Source organism: Bubalus kerabau, chromosome 1, assembly GCF_029407905.1.
Source record: "Bubalus kerabau isolate K-KA32 ecotype Philippines breed swamp buffalo chromosome 1, PCC_UOA_SB_1v2, whole genome shotgun sequence".
NCBI classification, from domain to species: Eukaryota; Metazoa; Chordata; class Mammalia; order Artiodactyla; family Bovidae; genus Bubalus; species Bubalus kerabau.
Genome location: NC_073624.1, coordinates 186,894,010 through 186,911,441, shown reverse-complemented (window position 1 = coordinate 186,911,441; position 17,432 = coordinate 186,894,010). Strand labels below are relative to the sequence as shown.

At 46.5% G+C, this 17,432-nt stretch overlaps 1 protein-coding gene across 1 annotated transcript in view; it reads left to right on the top strand.

Annotated features, from left to right (window-relative positions):
* Positions 1-10,459: 10,459 nt before the first annotated feature.
* ACSBG2 (acyl-CoA synthetase bubblegum family member 2) overlaps positions 10,460-17,432 on the top strand; it is a 31,283-nt gene continuing 24,310 nt past the window's right edge. Inside the window, exons 1-4 of the mRNA XM_055543117.1 lie at positions 10,460-10,559; positions 12,480-12,709; positions 13,616-13,704; positions 14,418-14,538. Coding sequence (XP_055399092.1) covers positions 10,460-10,559; positions 12,480-12,709; positions 13,616-13,704; positions 14,418-14,538 — 540 coding nt within the window. The remainder of the gene's footprint in view (positions 10,560-12,479; positions 12,710-13,615; positions 13,705-14,417; positions 14,539-17,432) is intronic.

Here is a 17,432-nt window from a genome sequence, read left to right as displayed (position 1 = left end):
ATTGGTATGGTAACCCACTCCAGTATTCTGGCCTGGAGAATTCCATGGACAGAGAAGCCTGGCAAGCTAAGGTTCATACGGCAGCAAAGAATCAGACACAAACTGAAGTGACTTAGCACGTGTGCAATTGACATATTATGTTTCAGGTGTACAACATAATGATCCCATATCAGAATACACTGCGAAATGGCCGCCACAATGTCTAGTTAATCATCACTTTACATAGCTACAATTTTTTTCTTGTGAAGAGGCTTTTTAAGATCAACTTTCTTGGCAGTTTTAAAAAATATATATTTATTGGCTGCGCTGGGTCTTTCTCTCCGTGCATGGGCTTCTAATTGCAGTGGTTTCTCTTGTCATAAATCACAGGCTCTAGGGCTGGGGCTTCAGCAGTTGAGGCACACGGGCTTAGCTGCCCTGCAGTGTGTGGGATCTTCCCGGACCAGGGATTGAACTTGTGTCCCCTGCACTGTGAATGCGGATTCTTAACCACTAGAAAACCAGGGAAGTCCAAGCAGCTTTCAAGTCTGTAATAGAATGCTATTACCTGAAGTCACCATGCTGTGCATTACATCCTTACAGATTTTATAACTGCAAGTTTGTGCCTTTTGACCACCTCACCCGTCTCCCCATCCCCCACCTTTGAAAACCAACAATCTGCTCTCTGCACCCGTGAGTTCTGTGTTTTGTTTTGATTCTATATATAAGTGAGATCATACAGTATTTGTCTTCCTGTCTGACATTTCAGTAAGCATAATGTCTGTAAGATCTATCCATATAGTCTCAAATGCCAGAGTTTCCTTCTTTTTAATGATTGAGAAGTATACCATTCTCTATATACACATAAATATGTATCATTTTGTTGTTGTTGAGTTGCTACGTCGTGTCCAACTCTCTGTGACCCCAGGAACTGTAGCTCGCCAGGCTCCTCTGTCCTCCACTATCTCCTTCAGTTTGCTTAAATTCATGTCCATTGAATCGATGATGCTATCTGACCATCTCATCCTCTGCCGCCCCTTCTCCTTTTGCCTGCAATCTTTATTAGCATCAGAGTCTTTTCCAATGAGCTGGCTCTTCGCATTAAGTGGCCAAAGCATTGGAGCTTCAGCTTCAGCATCAGTCCTTCCAGTGAATATTCAGGGTTGATTTCCTTTAGGGTTGAATGGTTTGATCTCCTTGCTGTCCAAGGGACTCTCAAGACCCTTCTCCAGCACCACAATTCAAAAGCCTCATTTCTTCAGCACTCAACCTTCTTTATAGTCCAACTATCACATTCATACATGACTACTGGAAAAACCACTGCTTTGACTATATGGACCTTTGTTGGCAAAGTGATGTCTCTGCTTTTTAATATGCTAGGTCTGTCATAACTTTCCTTCCAAGGAGCAAGCGTCTTTTAATTTCAAGGCTGCAGTCACTGACCAGTGATTTTGGAGTCCAAGAAAATAACATCTGTCACCGTTTCTACTTTTTCCCCTTCTGTTTGCTGTGAAATGATGAGACCAGATGTCATGATCTTAGTTTTTGTTAATGTTGAGTCTCAAGTCAGTTTTTTCACTCTCCTCTTTCATCCTCATCAAGAGGCTCTTTAATTCCTCTTCACTTTCTGCCATTAGAGTGATACCATCTGCATATGTGACATTGCTGATATTTCTCCCAGCAATCTTGATTCTAGCTTAATATATATCATATGTATACACACACACACACACCGTATTTTCTTTATCCATTCACTTGTCAATGGACACTTAGGTTGTTTGCAGGTCGCCTTGGTTATTATAGAGTGCTGCAGTGGACACAGGAGGACAGATCTCTCTTCAAGATAGTGTTTTTATTTTCTTCAGATATGTAACCAAAAGTGGATTGCTAGATCACATGGTAGCTATATTTGTAGCTTTTTTGAGGCGTCTTTCATTTGCCCTTGGCTCTGGAGGCGGGGGGAGTCTTCCAGGGTCAGCGGGGTTGGGGTGGACAGATTTTGCCAAATCAGGGCTTTTCTTTCTGCAGCTGCTGCCTCCATGCAGTCCTGTTTTCTACTGTCAGACTTTTCTCAATTAAAATGTGCGCAATGGCCTGGAATCGACTCTGTCCCTCTGCTCAGAGGAGGGGCTCGTCCACCACCCAGAGTGCGTGGTCACTGCCGATGGCCAAGACTGGTGGGGAAGGAAAGGTCCCCGTTGCGAGCTTATCTAGGGCAGGTAAGAGAAAGGTGAGACGAGGTCAATGCAGGGATTCTGGGGGGAGATGATGGCTGCTCTTGCTACGTGTCAAGCTCACTGGGAAGCAGGGCAGACGAATTGAGCTTATGAAAGGTTTATCTGGGGAGCGCTCAGGGTGGCCCTGGGGGAAGGGGAGGAGTCAGAACCCAGTTTCCAAGGCAGAGAGAAGATGCCCTTACCCCATGGAAGCTTGGTGGCTGGGACTCCTCTCAGTATTGCCCTGAGATGGGGTGATGGGCGGGCGGCTTGATGCCCCCACGTGGGTGTGGGTGGCCCTGGGAAACGAGGGTGACCCTAGATGTGGGGAGCTATTCAGGGGAGGCGGATCCCAAGCCACCAGGAGCGGAGGTCCGCTTCCAGCAGCATTTCCGGAAGCTGTCACGGTGCCCTTCAACCCTGAACGAGACCTGGGTGGATGTCTGTTGAGATATTTCTGGATGGGCTTTTCCTGAGTGACTTACTTTTCTGTGGTGAGACAGTTGTATGTGCACGTGTGTGAGAATATCTGTGAGAAGGTGTGTGAGTGCACAAGTGTGAGCACATGTCTATGCAATCCTGCGTCCAATGAGGATGCATGAGAATGTGAGGTTGTCGTACATACCCGTGTTGAGCACGTGTGTATATAATTATGTCTGTATAGAAATTTGTGTGTGAGTGCATCTGTGTGACTATAATTGTGTATCTATAAGAGAGTGTATGTGACTTGAGTGTGTGGATGTACGCAATTGTGGGTCTGTAGGAGGGTGTGTTTCAGGGGGTGAATAGGTATGATTGTGGGAGAATGTGTGCATGTGTGTGAGAGTAGATGAGTATACATGTGAGTGTGTACATGTGAAGGTGCGTGTGTGTGTGCATGAAACTCTACCTGTCCAGGACTAGCAAGGTGGCTGCACAGTTATTAGGAACCCAGGCTCCTTCCCTCTTGTTGCGTTGCCTCCTCACTGTTCAGTTCCCTTCCTATCCAAGGTGATTGCTTCAGATCTCAGCCTCCCACTAGGGAAAGGGGGTCCCAATCTCCTTTCTGTTACATGCATGACTCTACAGCGACCCCTGCATTCCCTGTATCCACATTCCACAGATGAGGATGTAGCCAGATGGCCACATGTTGCAACAAGGGGCCTGGGAGATGATTTTTGGGTGAGGGGCTGGAAGAAGAGAGAATGGCTCCTGGTGGACACTGGCTCTCCAGCTTCAGGTGACTCGGTGCTCTGCAGGGCGACACCGCTAAGCCGTGGCTGGGAACCACCCAGAAGGCTCCAGAGACAGTAGGACACTCCTGTCCTTGTCTCTTGGCAGAGCAGGGTGTTTGGGTGGTTGTTGTTCAGTCGCTCAGTCACGTCCGACTCTTTGTGACCCCCAAGGCTCCCCTTGCCAGGCTCCCCTTCACTGTTTCCCGGAGTTTGCTCAAACTCATGTCCATCGAGTCAATGATGCCATCCAAACATCTCATCCTCTGTCGCCCCCTTCTCCTCCTGCCCTCAATCTTTCCCAGCATCAGGATCTTTTCCAATGAGTTGGCTGTTTGCATCAGGTGGCCCAAGTACTGGAGCTTCAGCTTTAGCATAAGTCCTTTCGGTGAATATTGAGGGTTGGGCAATAAGTCTTTACTGACTGAACACACCTGCTGTGTGCCTGGCCAGGAGCTGTTTTAGGCACTGGGATGCAACTGCGAGAGGAAGCGGAAGCAAACAGAATGCATGGAGCAGGGCGTGTGATAAAAAGCAGTGAGTCAGGCCAACACTGGCCCAGCCTTTAGAACTCAGCTCCAGGGACCTCTCACGACCTCCCTGCCTAGGCCAGCCACACTAGCAAACCCTTCCCACCGACATACGTTGGGTCTCTGTCTGACTCCAGGTTTCCCGTGGTCTTCCCGAACAGACCTCATCTGGTTCTGCACATCTTCACGTCTTCAGCATCTAGCATGACGCCTGACGTAAGTGCTGTGGTTCCATATGAATCTCAGCAACAAGTTAAGGGGTGCAATGCATGAAGGGATGGGTGGGTGGAAAGAGAATGGCTGCCCACCTGCTCTGGAAGCAGGAGTGGAGGCGGGGTGGCATGGGAAGGCAGGGGCAGCCAGTGATGTCACAAGAGGTGACTGGGAGGAAGGTTCTGGAAGGCTGAATGGGATAGAAGGGCTGTTGGGAAGGGAAACTGCCTGCCTTCCTGCCTCTCATCACCACCACCATCCTGACGGTGACGAGGGCTGGGAAGGGGCAGCCCATGTTCAGGTTTCCAGGAGGAGCAACTTGTTTATCATCTCTGTGGAAGAAGAAAACACCCTGAGTGCCCAGATGACTCCGCAACCCATGCTTTACTGTGATGGCCAGAACCATACCTGGTGAAAAGTGGAAGGTGCCAGTGCTGTGGGAGAGGGGGGGTGCATCAGGGTCCTCTGGGATTTGCTGTTCGACAATCATACTTGATTTTCAATGTATCAGCATGTGTGTGCTCAATCTCTCAGTCATGTCCTACTCTGCAGCCCCGTGGACTGCAGCACTCCCGGCTCCTCTGCCCAGGCAAGAATACTGGACTGGGGTGCCCTTTCCTACTCAAGGGAACCTTCCTGACCCAGGGATTGAACTTGTATCTCCTACAACTCTTGTGTTGGCAGCGGATTCTTTACCACTAGCACCACTTGGGAAGCCCTCGATAAAGCAGTACGTCAATGTAACATCCAGGCATATTTCACTAGGAGTTGGATTCACCTAAAACACACATTTTGGCCTTGAGCTAGACTCTCGATGTCTTTTTCTACTGCATCTTCTAACTGGTTGGTGCTGGTGTACAAGAATGCTATTGGTTTTTAAATATTGCTTTTCTATCATCACCTTAAAGAACTGTTTTTATTTTTTCCTTTTTCTTAGAAGAGATGTTTTATTTATTCACTTATTATTTTTAAAAAACTGGCTGTGCCAAGCAGCATACAGGATCTTAACTCCACAACTAGGGATTGAACCTGCACCCCCTGCATTGGAAGTGCGGAGTTTTAGTTGCCAGGGAAGTCCCAGAACTGTTTTTATTTCTAATAGCTTTTCAGTTGATTGAATATCTATAGAGGCAGTCAATCACATGCGATGGTGATGTTGCCTGTTCTCAATCTTAATTCCTCTCACTTCCTTTTCTTGTCTTATTGCATTGACTAGGGACCTCCATATCAATGCTGACTAGTAGAAGTGACAGCTGATGTCTTCATCTTTCTGACTTCATGGAAACTCTTCTGATGGTTCTGTTGCCATTGTTAAGTATGACATTCATAGTTCTAGTAGACAGCCTTTATCAAGTTATGCAAACCCTTCCATTTCTTATGGGCTAAGAGATTTTCATTTAAAAAGTGGATATTTCATCAAACTATATCTTGAGATGATATAGTTTTCACTCTTGTCCCTTAAATTCAATACGAATTCTTAATTCATTGCTATTATGAACCCTACATGGCTTTTTAAAATTGTGAAACACATTTTGCATATAAAATGATGCACAAAACATTTTAAGTACAGTTTAATAAATAGCAATACATGCCTGTGTACCCACTTCACTTTGTGAAATATAGTATTGCTAGTAACTTAGAAGTCTTCTGTGTCCTACCTTTTTCTCCTGTTCCTCGCTCACCTGAATGAGGTAACACTTCTGAGTTGCCCGCAGAGCTTTTCCTTCTAGTTTTGCCAGTTAAACAAGGAGTAACTAATGTTGCCTGCTTGTCAACTTTCTACAAATAAAATCATGCTGCCATCTGCTTCTTTATCTGCATCAAGGCTGGGAGATGCACCCAGGGTTTTGTGTCTGTTTTTTCATCACTGCATAGGTATTCCATGAAGGCTGTATCCATTCTGTCGTTCATGAATTTTCAGGCTGTTTCCACTTTGCAGTTCTTATGAACACAGCCACTATGATCACTCTCGCCCATGTCTCCTGGGGCAGACATGCAAGAGTGTCACTTAGGAATATGTGTGTGTGGTGTGCTCAGTTGCTTCAGTCATGTCCGACTCTTTGTGACCCTGTAAACTGTAGCCCGCCAGACTCCTTTGCCCATGGGATTCTCCAGGCAAGAATACTGGAGTGGGCTGCCATGCCCTCCTCCAGGGGATCTCCCTGACCTGGAGAGCAAACCCTTGACTCCTGTGTCTCCTGCATGGCAGGCAGATTCTTTACGCACTAAGCCATCTGGGAAGCCCTTGGGTATGTATATATATCTGGGGGCACAAATGCCAGATCAGGGACATGCATGTGTTCACCTTGCACCATTAATGTCACAATGCTTTCCCAATGGGTTATGCCATCTTGAGCTCCCCTAGCAATGCAGGAGAGCGCCCATTCTTCTTCCTCTCCAGCATCTGATGCATTTTTGCACATCCACTGGGGGTAAAGTGATATCTCACTGTGGTCTTAATGTGCATTTCCCTTATTACCAAGGAACGTGCACATCCTGTCCTGGGTTTATAACCCATTCGGTTCTGTGTACTCTCTGTTCAAGGCTTGCATCCATTTCCATGGGGTTGTCTCTTTTAGTATTTGTTTATGTATTTAGCTGTGCCAGGCATTATTTGCAACACGCGAGATCTTCAACTGTAGCATGCAGGATCTTTTAGTTTCAGTATATGCAATCTTTAATTTGTGGCATGCGAAATCTAACTGTGGCATGCAAAATTTTCAGTTGCGTGTTTGAACTCCTAGTTACAGCATGTGGGATCCAGTTCCCTGAGCCGGGATCGAATCCAGGACCCCTGCATTGGGAACCTGGAGCTTTAACCACTGGGCCACCAGGTTAAGTCCCCCGAATTCTCCATTTTAAAGTGAATACTTCAGTGGCATTCAGTACATCCACAGCAATGTAATTTCAAAATATTTTCAACAGCCCAAAAGGAAACCATGTGTATGTTAAGCAGCCATTCCCCAACCCCCTCCCTCAGCCTCAGGCAGCCACAAACCCACTCTCTGTGCAGATTTGCCTGTCTGGACGTTTCCTGGAAATGGACTCACACACTCTGTGCCTTTTGGTACCTGGCTTCTTTCTCTTAGCCTGATGCTTTCAAGGCACATCCTGTTACTGTCTTAATTGATCTTTGTTTCCTGGCTGTTTCTATCAACTAGAATGTTGGTTTCAGGAGGGATTTCTGTCCATCTGGTTGCCCGCTGGCTGGAGCCCTGCCTGGCTCACAGTAGTAGATGCTCAGGAAACACCAGGGTAAGAGAGAGTCTGACTCCCAGGGTGGAGCCCCTCCTGCCCCCTTGCTGAGCGTGCAGGATGGGTTCCTGGTGTTGGTGAAGCCAGACGAGACCAGTGCAGGCCCGTTGACAGCCACAGGCGCCTGGGGACTGTGTGACTCGAGACCTCTCTCTCATCTTCCTGTTTTCAGGGCATCGGTGGTCAACTTTGGGCTAGACTGCTGGCATTTTTGCATCATGTCTGCCCAGGAGGTAATGACCTCTTAGACTAGAGACGCAGAATTTTTTTTCTTGAGTCACATACGTGGATCCATCTGCCTGCCCAGTCACCTTCTGTATTTGTTGTCCAGGATCTTGCTTTTTTTATTTAATTTTATGTCTTGAAGAACGTTCCATTTTGGGAACTGTGAATCAACGTTTCTGGTGTTTTTTAATTGAGGTGAGAGTCGCATAACGTGAAATTAACCATTTTAAGATAAGCAGCTGGGTGGCGTCTAGCACATTCACAATCTTGAGCAACCTTTGTTTCTGTTCAGTTCCAAAACATTTCCATCGCCCCACAAGGAAACTCTGTGCTCATAAAAAGTCACTCCTCATTCCTTCCCCAGCCCCCTGGCAACCAAAACCCACTGTGTCTCTATGAACATTTTTATAAATGGACTCACACGCTGTGTGTCCTTCTGCGTTTGGCTTCTCTCACTGAGCAGCGTGTCCTCCAGGTCCATCCACGTTGTAGCGAGTGTCAGGGCTTCTATCCTTTTCATGGCCAAATAACATTCCACTCTATGAACCAAATGAAATTCATGAGCTCATTTAAGAAACAGTTTTCAAGATATGTATGTAACTATCTGCTGGGGCTGCTGTTAACAAAAACACTGTAGAATTGGGTGGCTTAATAGCAACTTCTTTTCCTTGTTGTGGCTGGGCTGGAAGTTCAAGATCAAGGTCTCAGCAGTGCTGGTGTCTGGTAAGGCCTCTCTTGCAATACGGCCTCCTCCTCACTGTGTTCTCACATAGTGGAGGAAGAGAGCTGTTTTTCTCTTCTTAGGAGGACAGCAATCCTATTGGATTAGGGCCCTACTCTTGTGACCTCATTTAACCTTGGTTATGTTTCTCAAGGAGCTTCCCTGGTGGCTCAGTGGTAAAGAATCCGTCTGCCAATGCAGGAGATGTGGGACTGATCCCTGGGTCGGGGAGATCCTTTGGAGGAGGGCATGGCAACCCACTCCAGTATTCTTGCATGGAGAATACCTGTGGACAGAGGGGCCTGGTGGCCTACTGTCCATGGGGTCACAAGAGTCAGACATGACTCAGTGATGAGCAGGCACTCAACTTTCCTCAAGGCTCCATCTCTAAATGCAATCACTCAGGGGTTAGGGCCTCAACATACAAATTTCGGGGAAGACAATTCAGTCCATGAGAATAATTGTTCTTTACGAATCTTTATCATTTATTTGGTTGCACTAGGTCTCAGTTGCCGCATGCAGGATTTTTAGCTGTGGCATGTGAACTCTTTACTTGTGGTATGTGGGGTCTAGTTCCCTGACTGGGGATGAAACTCAGGCCCCCTGCATTGGGAATGCAGAGTCTTAGCCACTGGACCACCAGGGATGTCTGGAGAATAACTTTTAATTCTTGTTATGTAGATGTTTAGAAGAATGTTATTTGAAAGGATTAACACACTGAAAATCAAGGATGGTTAAGGACTGGTGCTCATCCCACATCACACGCAAAAGGATTCAAGCAGTGGTGTCCAGTTCCTGAGCATTCAAGGACCCTGGGTAGCCCAGAATCCGCAGTGGCCTCTACCAATGGATTCATGATTGTGTGAACTTCAGTCTGATTACTGACAAAACATCCTCTAAAGGGGTTGCATCGATTTTTGCCCCAGTATAGGAGAGCCTTTGTTATCACAAATTCTCCCTCACTAACATGAGTTCTTTTTCAGTCTTTTGGGTCTTACTTCATCTCTGTGAAAACTGCATCGTGTTTTCTACTGCATTTCTCTTTGGACTGAGATGGAGCATGTTTTTCTGGTTTTTGAGAAGTTAATTTGGTTGTGTCAGGTTTTGGTTGCTGCATTGGACTCTTAGTTGCAATATGTGCAGTCTAGTTCCCTGAACAGAGATCAAACCCGGGCCCCCTGCACTGGGGGTGTAGAGTCTTACCCACTGGACCACCAGAGAATTCCCTGTTTTTCCTGTTTTTAAAAAGTCAGTTAAAACTGTTTTCAGAGAACTGTCTAGTCAAGATTTTGTCCCATTTTCTCACTGGGCTATTGGTCTTTTTCTTATTGATTCACTGGTATTCTTTACATATTAAGGAAATCAGGCTTTGATTGATTATATGTGTTGCCCTTTTTTTTTTTTTTTCAGTTTGTTGTTGTTCTTTTGATTCTGTTCATGGTATTCTTTGCTGTTTGAAAAACAAAACTTTTTATGTGCCAAAATTTACTGTTTTATCCTTTAAGGCCTTTGAGTTTTTGTGTTGTACTATCTTTAAGGAAATGAACCAGAACAGAACTCTCTTGGGAGAGTTGCTTCTCTTCAGGAAACTCCAAAATGTTCTCTTACCCATAGAATCACATATAGATCTAGCCTCTACATTCTTATTGTTCAAAAGACTCTTCTGGAAACTCGAAGAACTGCACATGCTCTGGACTTTACAATTGCTGGATGATCTGGCATGCAGACCTGGCTCCTCTCCTCCTAGGCCCAGGACAGGCATGACTAATCAATCCCAGGGTTCTAGGCAACATGACTAAGTCAACACCAGAGCTGGCTTCAGACTTGCAGCTCCTTTACCAGGCCTGCTAAGTTCCTGGAGCTTCCAAGGTGGCGCTAGTGGTAAAGAACCCACCTGTCAATCAATACAGCAGATGTAAGAGACACAGGTGTGATCCCTGGGTAGGGAAGATCCCCTGGAGGAGGGCATGGCAGCCCACTCCAGTGTTCTTGCCTGGAGAATCCCACGGACAGAGGACTGCGGGCTGCAGTCCACGGGGTCCGCAGAGTTGGACACGACAGAAGCAACTCAGTAGCACATGCTAAGTTTCTTGCTCTGTGCCTTGCAGCATGGTGAAGAATGGTCTCTGTAGACCCAGAAGGCCTGAAACCCAGACAACTCAAGAAGAGAAGGACGAGGACCTCAAAGTAGACATGAGCCAAGAACAAGGTACTTTGTGCAAGAGAGAGAAAGGTGCGCTGATTCACCACTGTTTATAAAGGAGCCGGGGCCGGACAGTTGGGCACAGCCACGGTGCACCCCAGCTGCTGGCCTTGGCTGAGGTGCCCGATCCTGGAGGGCCAAGTCTGTACATGTGACAGGTAGCAGAGGGGGTAGACATAAGGGAGTGACAGCCGGGCCCCGTCGTTTGGAGCAGAGCTCTGTGAGCCGAGTGACAGTGGGCGAGCCACCTGCTCTTTTGAAGTCTTGGTTGCACCCCTTGTACTGAGGGGGTGGGCATTAATAATAGAAGCTCCCTATGGCTTCTCTGGTGGCACAGTGGTAAAGAACCCGCCTGCCAATGCAGGAGACGCAAGAGACTCGGGTTCGATCCCTGGGTCAGGAGGATCCCCTGGAGGAGGGTGTGGCAACCCACTCCAGTATTCTTGCCTGGAGAATCCCATGGTCAGAGGAGCCTGGCGGGCTATGGTCCATGGGATCACAAAGAGTTGGACGTAACTAAGTGACTAAGCATGTTAGGGTGGTGTGCCTGTGTGGGTAAACCATATATACACACATATATATTTAATATTATACACATTATGCCACATTATGCATTACATATTACATATAGTGCAGATGTGATTGTGTGTGTGTATATATGTGTGTGGCAGATGTAATAATATATATATATATAATATATATTGTTGTCGCTAAGTTGTGTCTGAATCTTTTGTGACCCCCCGCGAGGCTCCTCCATCCACGGGATTTCCCAGGCAAGAATACTGGAGTGGGTTTCCATTTCCTTCTCCAGGGGATCTTTGTGACCTATGGATTGAACCTGAGTCTTCTGCATTGGCAGGCAGGTTCTTTGCCCCTGAGCCACCAGGAAGTCCAATAATATATATAATAAGAATATAATTATATACATATAGTACATATATATATACTTACTATATAAGAATATAGTTATATATATAGTACAGATGTAGTTATATATATGTATATATAGGATATATGTAATTACACTTATGATACAGACGTCATAATATATGTAGTGCAGATATGTGTGTATACATATATTTCTAGTTAATGATTCAAATGCTAATGGCTGATTCACATCAAACGATTCAAATGTTTCTAAAAGGAATAAAATAATGCCATTTACCACCTATGAATGGCCATAGATATTATCATACTAAGTCAGAAAGAGAATGACAAATACCATATGATATCACTTATATGTGGAATCTCAAATAAGACACAAATGAACTTATCTATGAAGCAAACAGACTCACAGACAGAGAGAATAAACTTGTGGTTGCCAAGGGGGTGGGGAGGGATGGACTGGGAGTTTGGGATTAGCAGATGCAAACTATTATACAGAGGATGGATAAACAAGGTCCTAATGTGTAGAGCACAGGGAACTCTATTCAGTCTTCCTTGACAAGCCATAATGGAAAAGAACATATGTGTGCATGACTGAGTCACTTTTGCTGTACAGTATAAATTATCACATTGTAAATCAACTATACTTCAATAAAATTTTTTAAAAACGATTCAACTGTTGAAGAGTGAAATGGATGCAGCTTTCTTTGAAATGTGTCAAAAAGGAAGATGGCGTGATGGATGGATAAATAGAGGGGTGGCTGGATGTGCTAACAGCTGTAGGATTTGGTGGTGAGTAAGAGGGCGCTTGCTATACAAACCCAACTTTTTGTATGCTTGAAAATTTTCATAATAGACTGTTGGGGGAGGGTAAGGAAGAAATAAATAGGAACAGGGAAGCTTGAGTAGACCAGTACTGACCATGTGACTTCCCTCGAAGCATGGGATTCATTCAGTATCAAAAAAAAGAGGCCCCTCCCGCCTCCTGAGTATGAAGTGAATATAAAATATATGCCATCCAACCCTGGTGGTTATTTGCAGTTACTCCTAGGCTGTGGACCATTCACCGAGATGGAGAAGTCCTTATGAGGCTATCGAAACATGGGCCAGGCCATGAGAGCCCCTTGACCATCCCTGAATTTTTTCGGGAGTCGGTCAACCGATTTGGGTCTTATCCAGCCCTAGCATCAAAGAAGAATGGAAGGTGGGAAGTTCTGAACTACAACCAGTACTATGAGGCTTGTCGGAAGACTGCGAGAGCCATGCTCAAGGTAAATGCATTGTTCACTCACTCCTTTGTTCGTCATGTATTAAATCATTCCTTCTGTGTGTAAATACACATGGGACAAAATGCACAAGGCACCCCAAAAAAGAAGGTTAACTGGTGAAAATTTTCTTTCAAATCTTTGTCCGCTCTCTATGGAGTGATTGAGTTGGATGTATCTCGTTCAAGATCTCTCATGAGATTGTAGTCAAGCTATCAGCCAGGGGTACATCATTGGAAGGCTTGACTGAGGTGGGACGGTCCACTTCTAAGCATGGCTAGCTCTCGGCAGGAAGCCTCAGATGCTTCCTCTATGGACGGTCCCTGGAGGAGTCAGAGCCACAAAGACAGGAAGGATAATAGATGGTGGGGGCCAGGGGCTGGGGAGTCAGTGTTTCATGGGGATAGAGCTTCAGTTTGGGAAGATGAGAAAGTTCTAGAGATGGATGGTAGGGACAGTTGCATACCAGTGTGAATGTACTTTTTTGGGTCACACTGTGAGGCTTGCAAGATCTTAGTTCCCAAAGCAGGGATGAACTTGGGCCCTCAGCACTGAAAGCATGAAGTCCTAACCACTGAACCACTAGGGAATTCCCGTGGATTTGGGGTTTTTTAGGGTAAAGGAGCTTAATACCACTGAGCTGTGCACCTAAAGTTGGTTAGAATGATTAAAAACTAAAATCCATAAAAATTAGAATAAAAAAGGGGGTATTAAGTAGAGCAAGGCAAACCAGCCTCCCTAGAGTCACAAAAACACATCACACTCTGGGTTTCCATCTCAATGTGGGCTCTCCCCCGACGTGGCTTCTGGGGGCTCTGGGGTCCACCTTCTCCCAGTGAGCGGGTCCCACCTGGAAGCAAACCTCGCCTGTGTCTCCATTTTCTGCTTGTCCGTCTGTTTCTGCCTTCCCAGCTGGGGCTGGAGCCTTTCCACTCAGTTGGCATCCTTGGGTTTAACTCCATCGAGTGGATCCTTGCAGCTCTTGGTGCCATCTTTGCGGGGTAAGATCCTGGGCCCTGGACCCTGTGAATGCTGGGGTGGGGTGGGGGGCTGCTGCTCCGGGGGCCTGGCACCCACACAGGTTTCCACTGAGATATGAGCAAAGAGCCCTAGGCCAGCCAGTGAGATAGACATACACACACACACACACACACACACACACACCAGTCATCTGAAATACACCGAAGGACTTGTACAGCTCATGAATAAAAACACAGATTTTAAATGAGCAGGAAACTTGAAGGGAAACATCACTAAGGGAAGCAGCCAATAAGCACTTGGAAAGCTCCTTGAAGTCATCTGGCAGCAGGGAGATACAAACCCACCACATAATGGTTGAAAGCAAAAAGGAAAGGTTGTGAGTGAAGGGAACAGGTGGCTGGGGGAGGGGTGGGGGTTCCAAACCCCACCTCCTATTTACTATGGGACCCTGAACAAGCGACTTCCCTCCCTTGAGCCTCAGTTTCCTCATCTGTAAAATGGGTACTGTGAGGGGCTCCATGTCATAGCAACATCACAGGAGTCCATACTCCCATCATCGCTGTCATTCCTGTCCTTTCCGTCATTGTCCAGTTGTGGAGGGAGGGAAGCTGGTGGCAGGACTTCAGACTCAGAACCTGCCAGCAGGCCCTACCCCCAGACCCTTTCCTCCCCTTCCAGGATGTTCTTGACTCAGGTATATGGGCACACACATGCATGTGTTTTCTTTTCCCAGGGGCTTCTGTGTTGGTATTTATGCCACCAACTTCGCGGACGCCTGTGAATATGTCATTACTCATGCCAAAGTGAACATCCTGCTGGTGGAAAATAATGCACAGTTGCAGAAAATCCTTTCGGTAACAACTGCCCCCCCAACCCCCGCCCCCCACCCCACCCCGCCACCACCCATCACCAAGGAACAATGGATGTGTGCAGAGTGGAGGAGTTTAACTTCCAAAGCATATTCTTTTCCTACTTGGCCTCCATTTTTTTTGATGTGGACCATTTTTAAAGTCTTTATTGAATTTGTTACAATACTGCTTGTGTTTTATGTTTTGGTTCTTTTTGGCTGAGGGAGGTGTGTGGAATCTTAGCTCCCCGACCAGGGATCAAACCTGCACCCCCTGCGTTGGAAGGTGAAGTCTTAACCCCTGGATCATCAGAGAAGTCCCCTGGGCCTCCAGTTTTTAAAATGCACTTGTGTGTTATTTCATATACAGTCCACTGTTTATCAGTTTTCTCTTAGAAACGTTATCTTGAGCCTTGCCACACTTTCAATTTTCATCTCTTAGGATCATCCTCTTTTCTGAAATGCTTTTGTGTTTCTCCTCTGTCTCCTCCCCAAGTCTGACTGCTTCACTGTTTTGCTACTTTCTGGTGGATGTCTGGCTCTCCCCCTAGGGCTTGTATGTTTGCTTTGGGTTCTTCCTTTCAAGCTGCGTTGAGCTTGTTACATCTTACATTTTATATTAGAAGTTTGGGGGGCAATTTTCCTCTGCTTTGCTGTGACTTAAAAAAATTTTTCTTTTGGGTTGTGCTGGGTCTTCGTTGCTGCTCGTGGGCTTTCTCTAGTCGTGGTGAATGCGGGCTACTCTTTGTTGCAGTGAGAGGGCTTCTCATTGTGGTGGCTTCTCTTGTTGTGGAGCACGGGCTTTAGGGCATACAGGCTTCAGTAGTTGTGAAGGCTTAGTTGCTCTGCAGCATGTGGAATCGTCCTCGACCAGGGGTTGAACCCATGTTCCCTGCATTGGCAGGCAGATTCTTATCCACTGTATGACCAGGGAAATCCTACGATGACTTTTTGTACTCAGTGAACTCTGACTCCTCTCTTACTCCTTTTTCTTCTCTTTGCATTATCTTTATATGGATGCTGGAGAAACGTTTCCCATGATTTGTGTTTGAATGAGTGCAGTTGTCTGAACCAGCTTTTGACAGAAGTATTCTGAAAGGAGGGACGTCCTTCGGAAGAGTGAACCTCCATGGCCAGAGTCATTGCTCAGCCCAAGAGCCACTGTGGTTATTTTTCTTCCCTTCTTTCCTTCTGTATTTTTTTTTTTTTTTTGGCCACACCATACAGCATGTGGGATCTTATTCCCCAAACAGGGGTCAAACACAGGTCCCATGCACTGGAAGTATGGAGTCTTAACAACTGGACCACCAAGGAAGCCCTCTGTTTCTTTAATACCCTATTCCATTTCTCCTGTGTTACACGTTTCATATTTCTGAAGTTGAGATTCAAGTCTTGCCATCAGTGTCAAAGACAGTATCCTCTGAACATCAAGGGTGTTTGTCCACATATTAACTTCACTGAAACTAGGGTAGATTCCCCAGACTCAATGAAATACAGCTTGACTCAGTGAAAGTGGACATTTTGTGCCACCAGGCCTCCTTCAAAGCAAAACCTAATTCCTGAGCTGGTTCAGGAAGGACAGACTTCTACTTTCTGGTTGTCTTTCTGTTTTCTTTTTTTTTTTTTTTTTGGCTGCACCACGTGATATGCGGGATCTTAGTTCCCTGATCAGGCATCGAACCTGTGGCCCCTGCAGTGGAAGCGTGGAGTCTTGACCACTGGACTGCCAGGAAAGTCCCCAGACTTCTACTTTCTGAAATTGCTTTCTGAAGCCATGCTTCTTTGGTCCCTGGTACTCAATTCATGTCCTGTCTGTCCTGTTCATAGCAGAATGCACTGCTTGCGAGGTGACTGGTGATGAGTGAGGGTAGGGCCCTTTTCCTCCTTGCTGTGAATACAGGCTTCTGATTTGGGTTTCCCACTGTTAGAAAATGCTTCGTGTTCCATTCTTCCCCTGCAGCCACCTCGCTGCTATGACTTCCAGTCCTTGGTCTGGTATCTTCAACCTCATAGGCATAAAGCAATATCTGAATTATTTCCATCTCCTAGTTTCACGTCCCAGGTGGCTCAGTGGTAAAGAACCTGTCTGCCAATGCCCCAAATGAGGAGACATGAGTTCAATCCTTGGGACAGGAAGATCCCCTGGAGAAGGAAATGGCAACCTACTCCAGGATTCTTGCCTAGAGAATCCCTTGGACAGAGGAGCCTGGCGGGCTACAGTCCATGGGGTGGGGAAGATCCGGATATGACTGAGCATGCACACAGAGACTGAGTCTGACCAAAGAGGCAGTTTGTGGAAGATTTGTTGTTCTGGTTGCTCTGAGTGAAAGATTCAAAGCCAGGCTCCTCCCAAACTGCATGTTCAGGTCCACTTGGAAATCTTTCTTTCTTGGTGAAGTTCACAGGGCTTCCTTCTTCCTTCAGAATAAACGGCAGACTCCTCGCCATCTCTTCCCCAGGGCATGGCCTCCTGGCCCTCACGCCCTTTCCTGCCTCCTCCCCTGGACTCCTCCCTTCCACCCTCACTCCGGATCACCCTGGACTTTTTACATCCCTCACACATGCCAGCCACTGCCTGCTTCAGGTTTTTTGGATGTCTGCTCCTTCTCTCTCTGGAAAACTCTTGTCCAGATGTGAAAAGCACTCCTGTCATCTTTTCTCTCCAGGCCATGGCAGAGACTTGGCTATAATCAGCATTCCTGACGCTGGAAGTGACATCTGCTTTGCATTGGCTAGGAATGTGCCACAGACACAAACGTCCTCCCCGTGCACGAACGAAAAGGTTCTTGCAGGGGACAAGAATCCCCTGAACCTTACAGTTCTAGGTTTAGGTAGAGCATTCTGAACCTGCCCAGGTTCCGGCCACCTTCATGGAGAATTTCTGTGGCCTGATGCCAACTA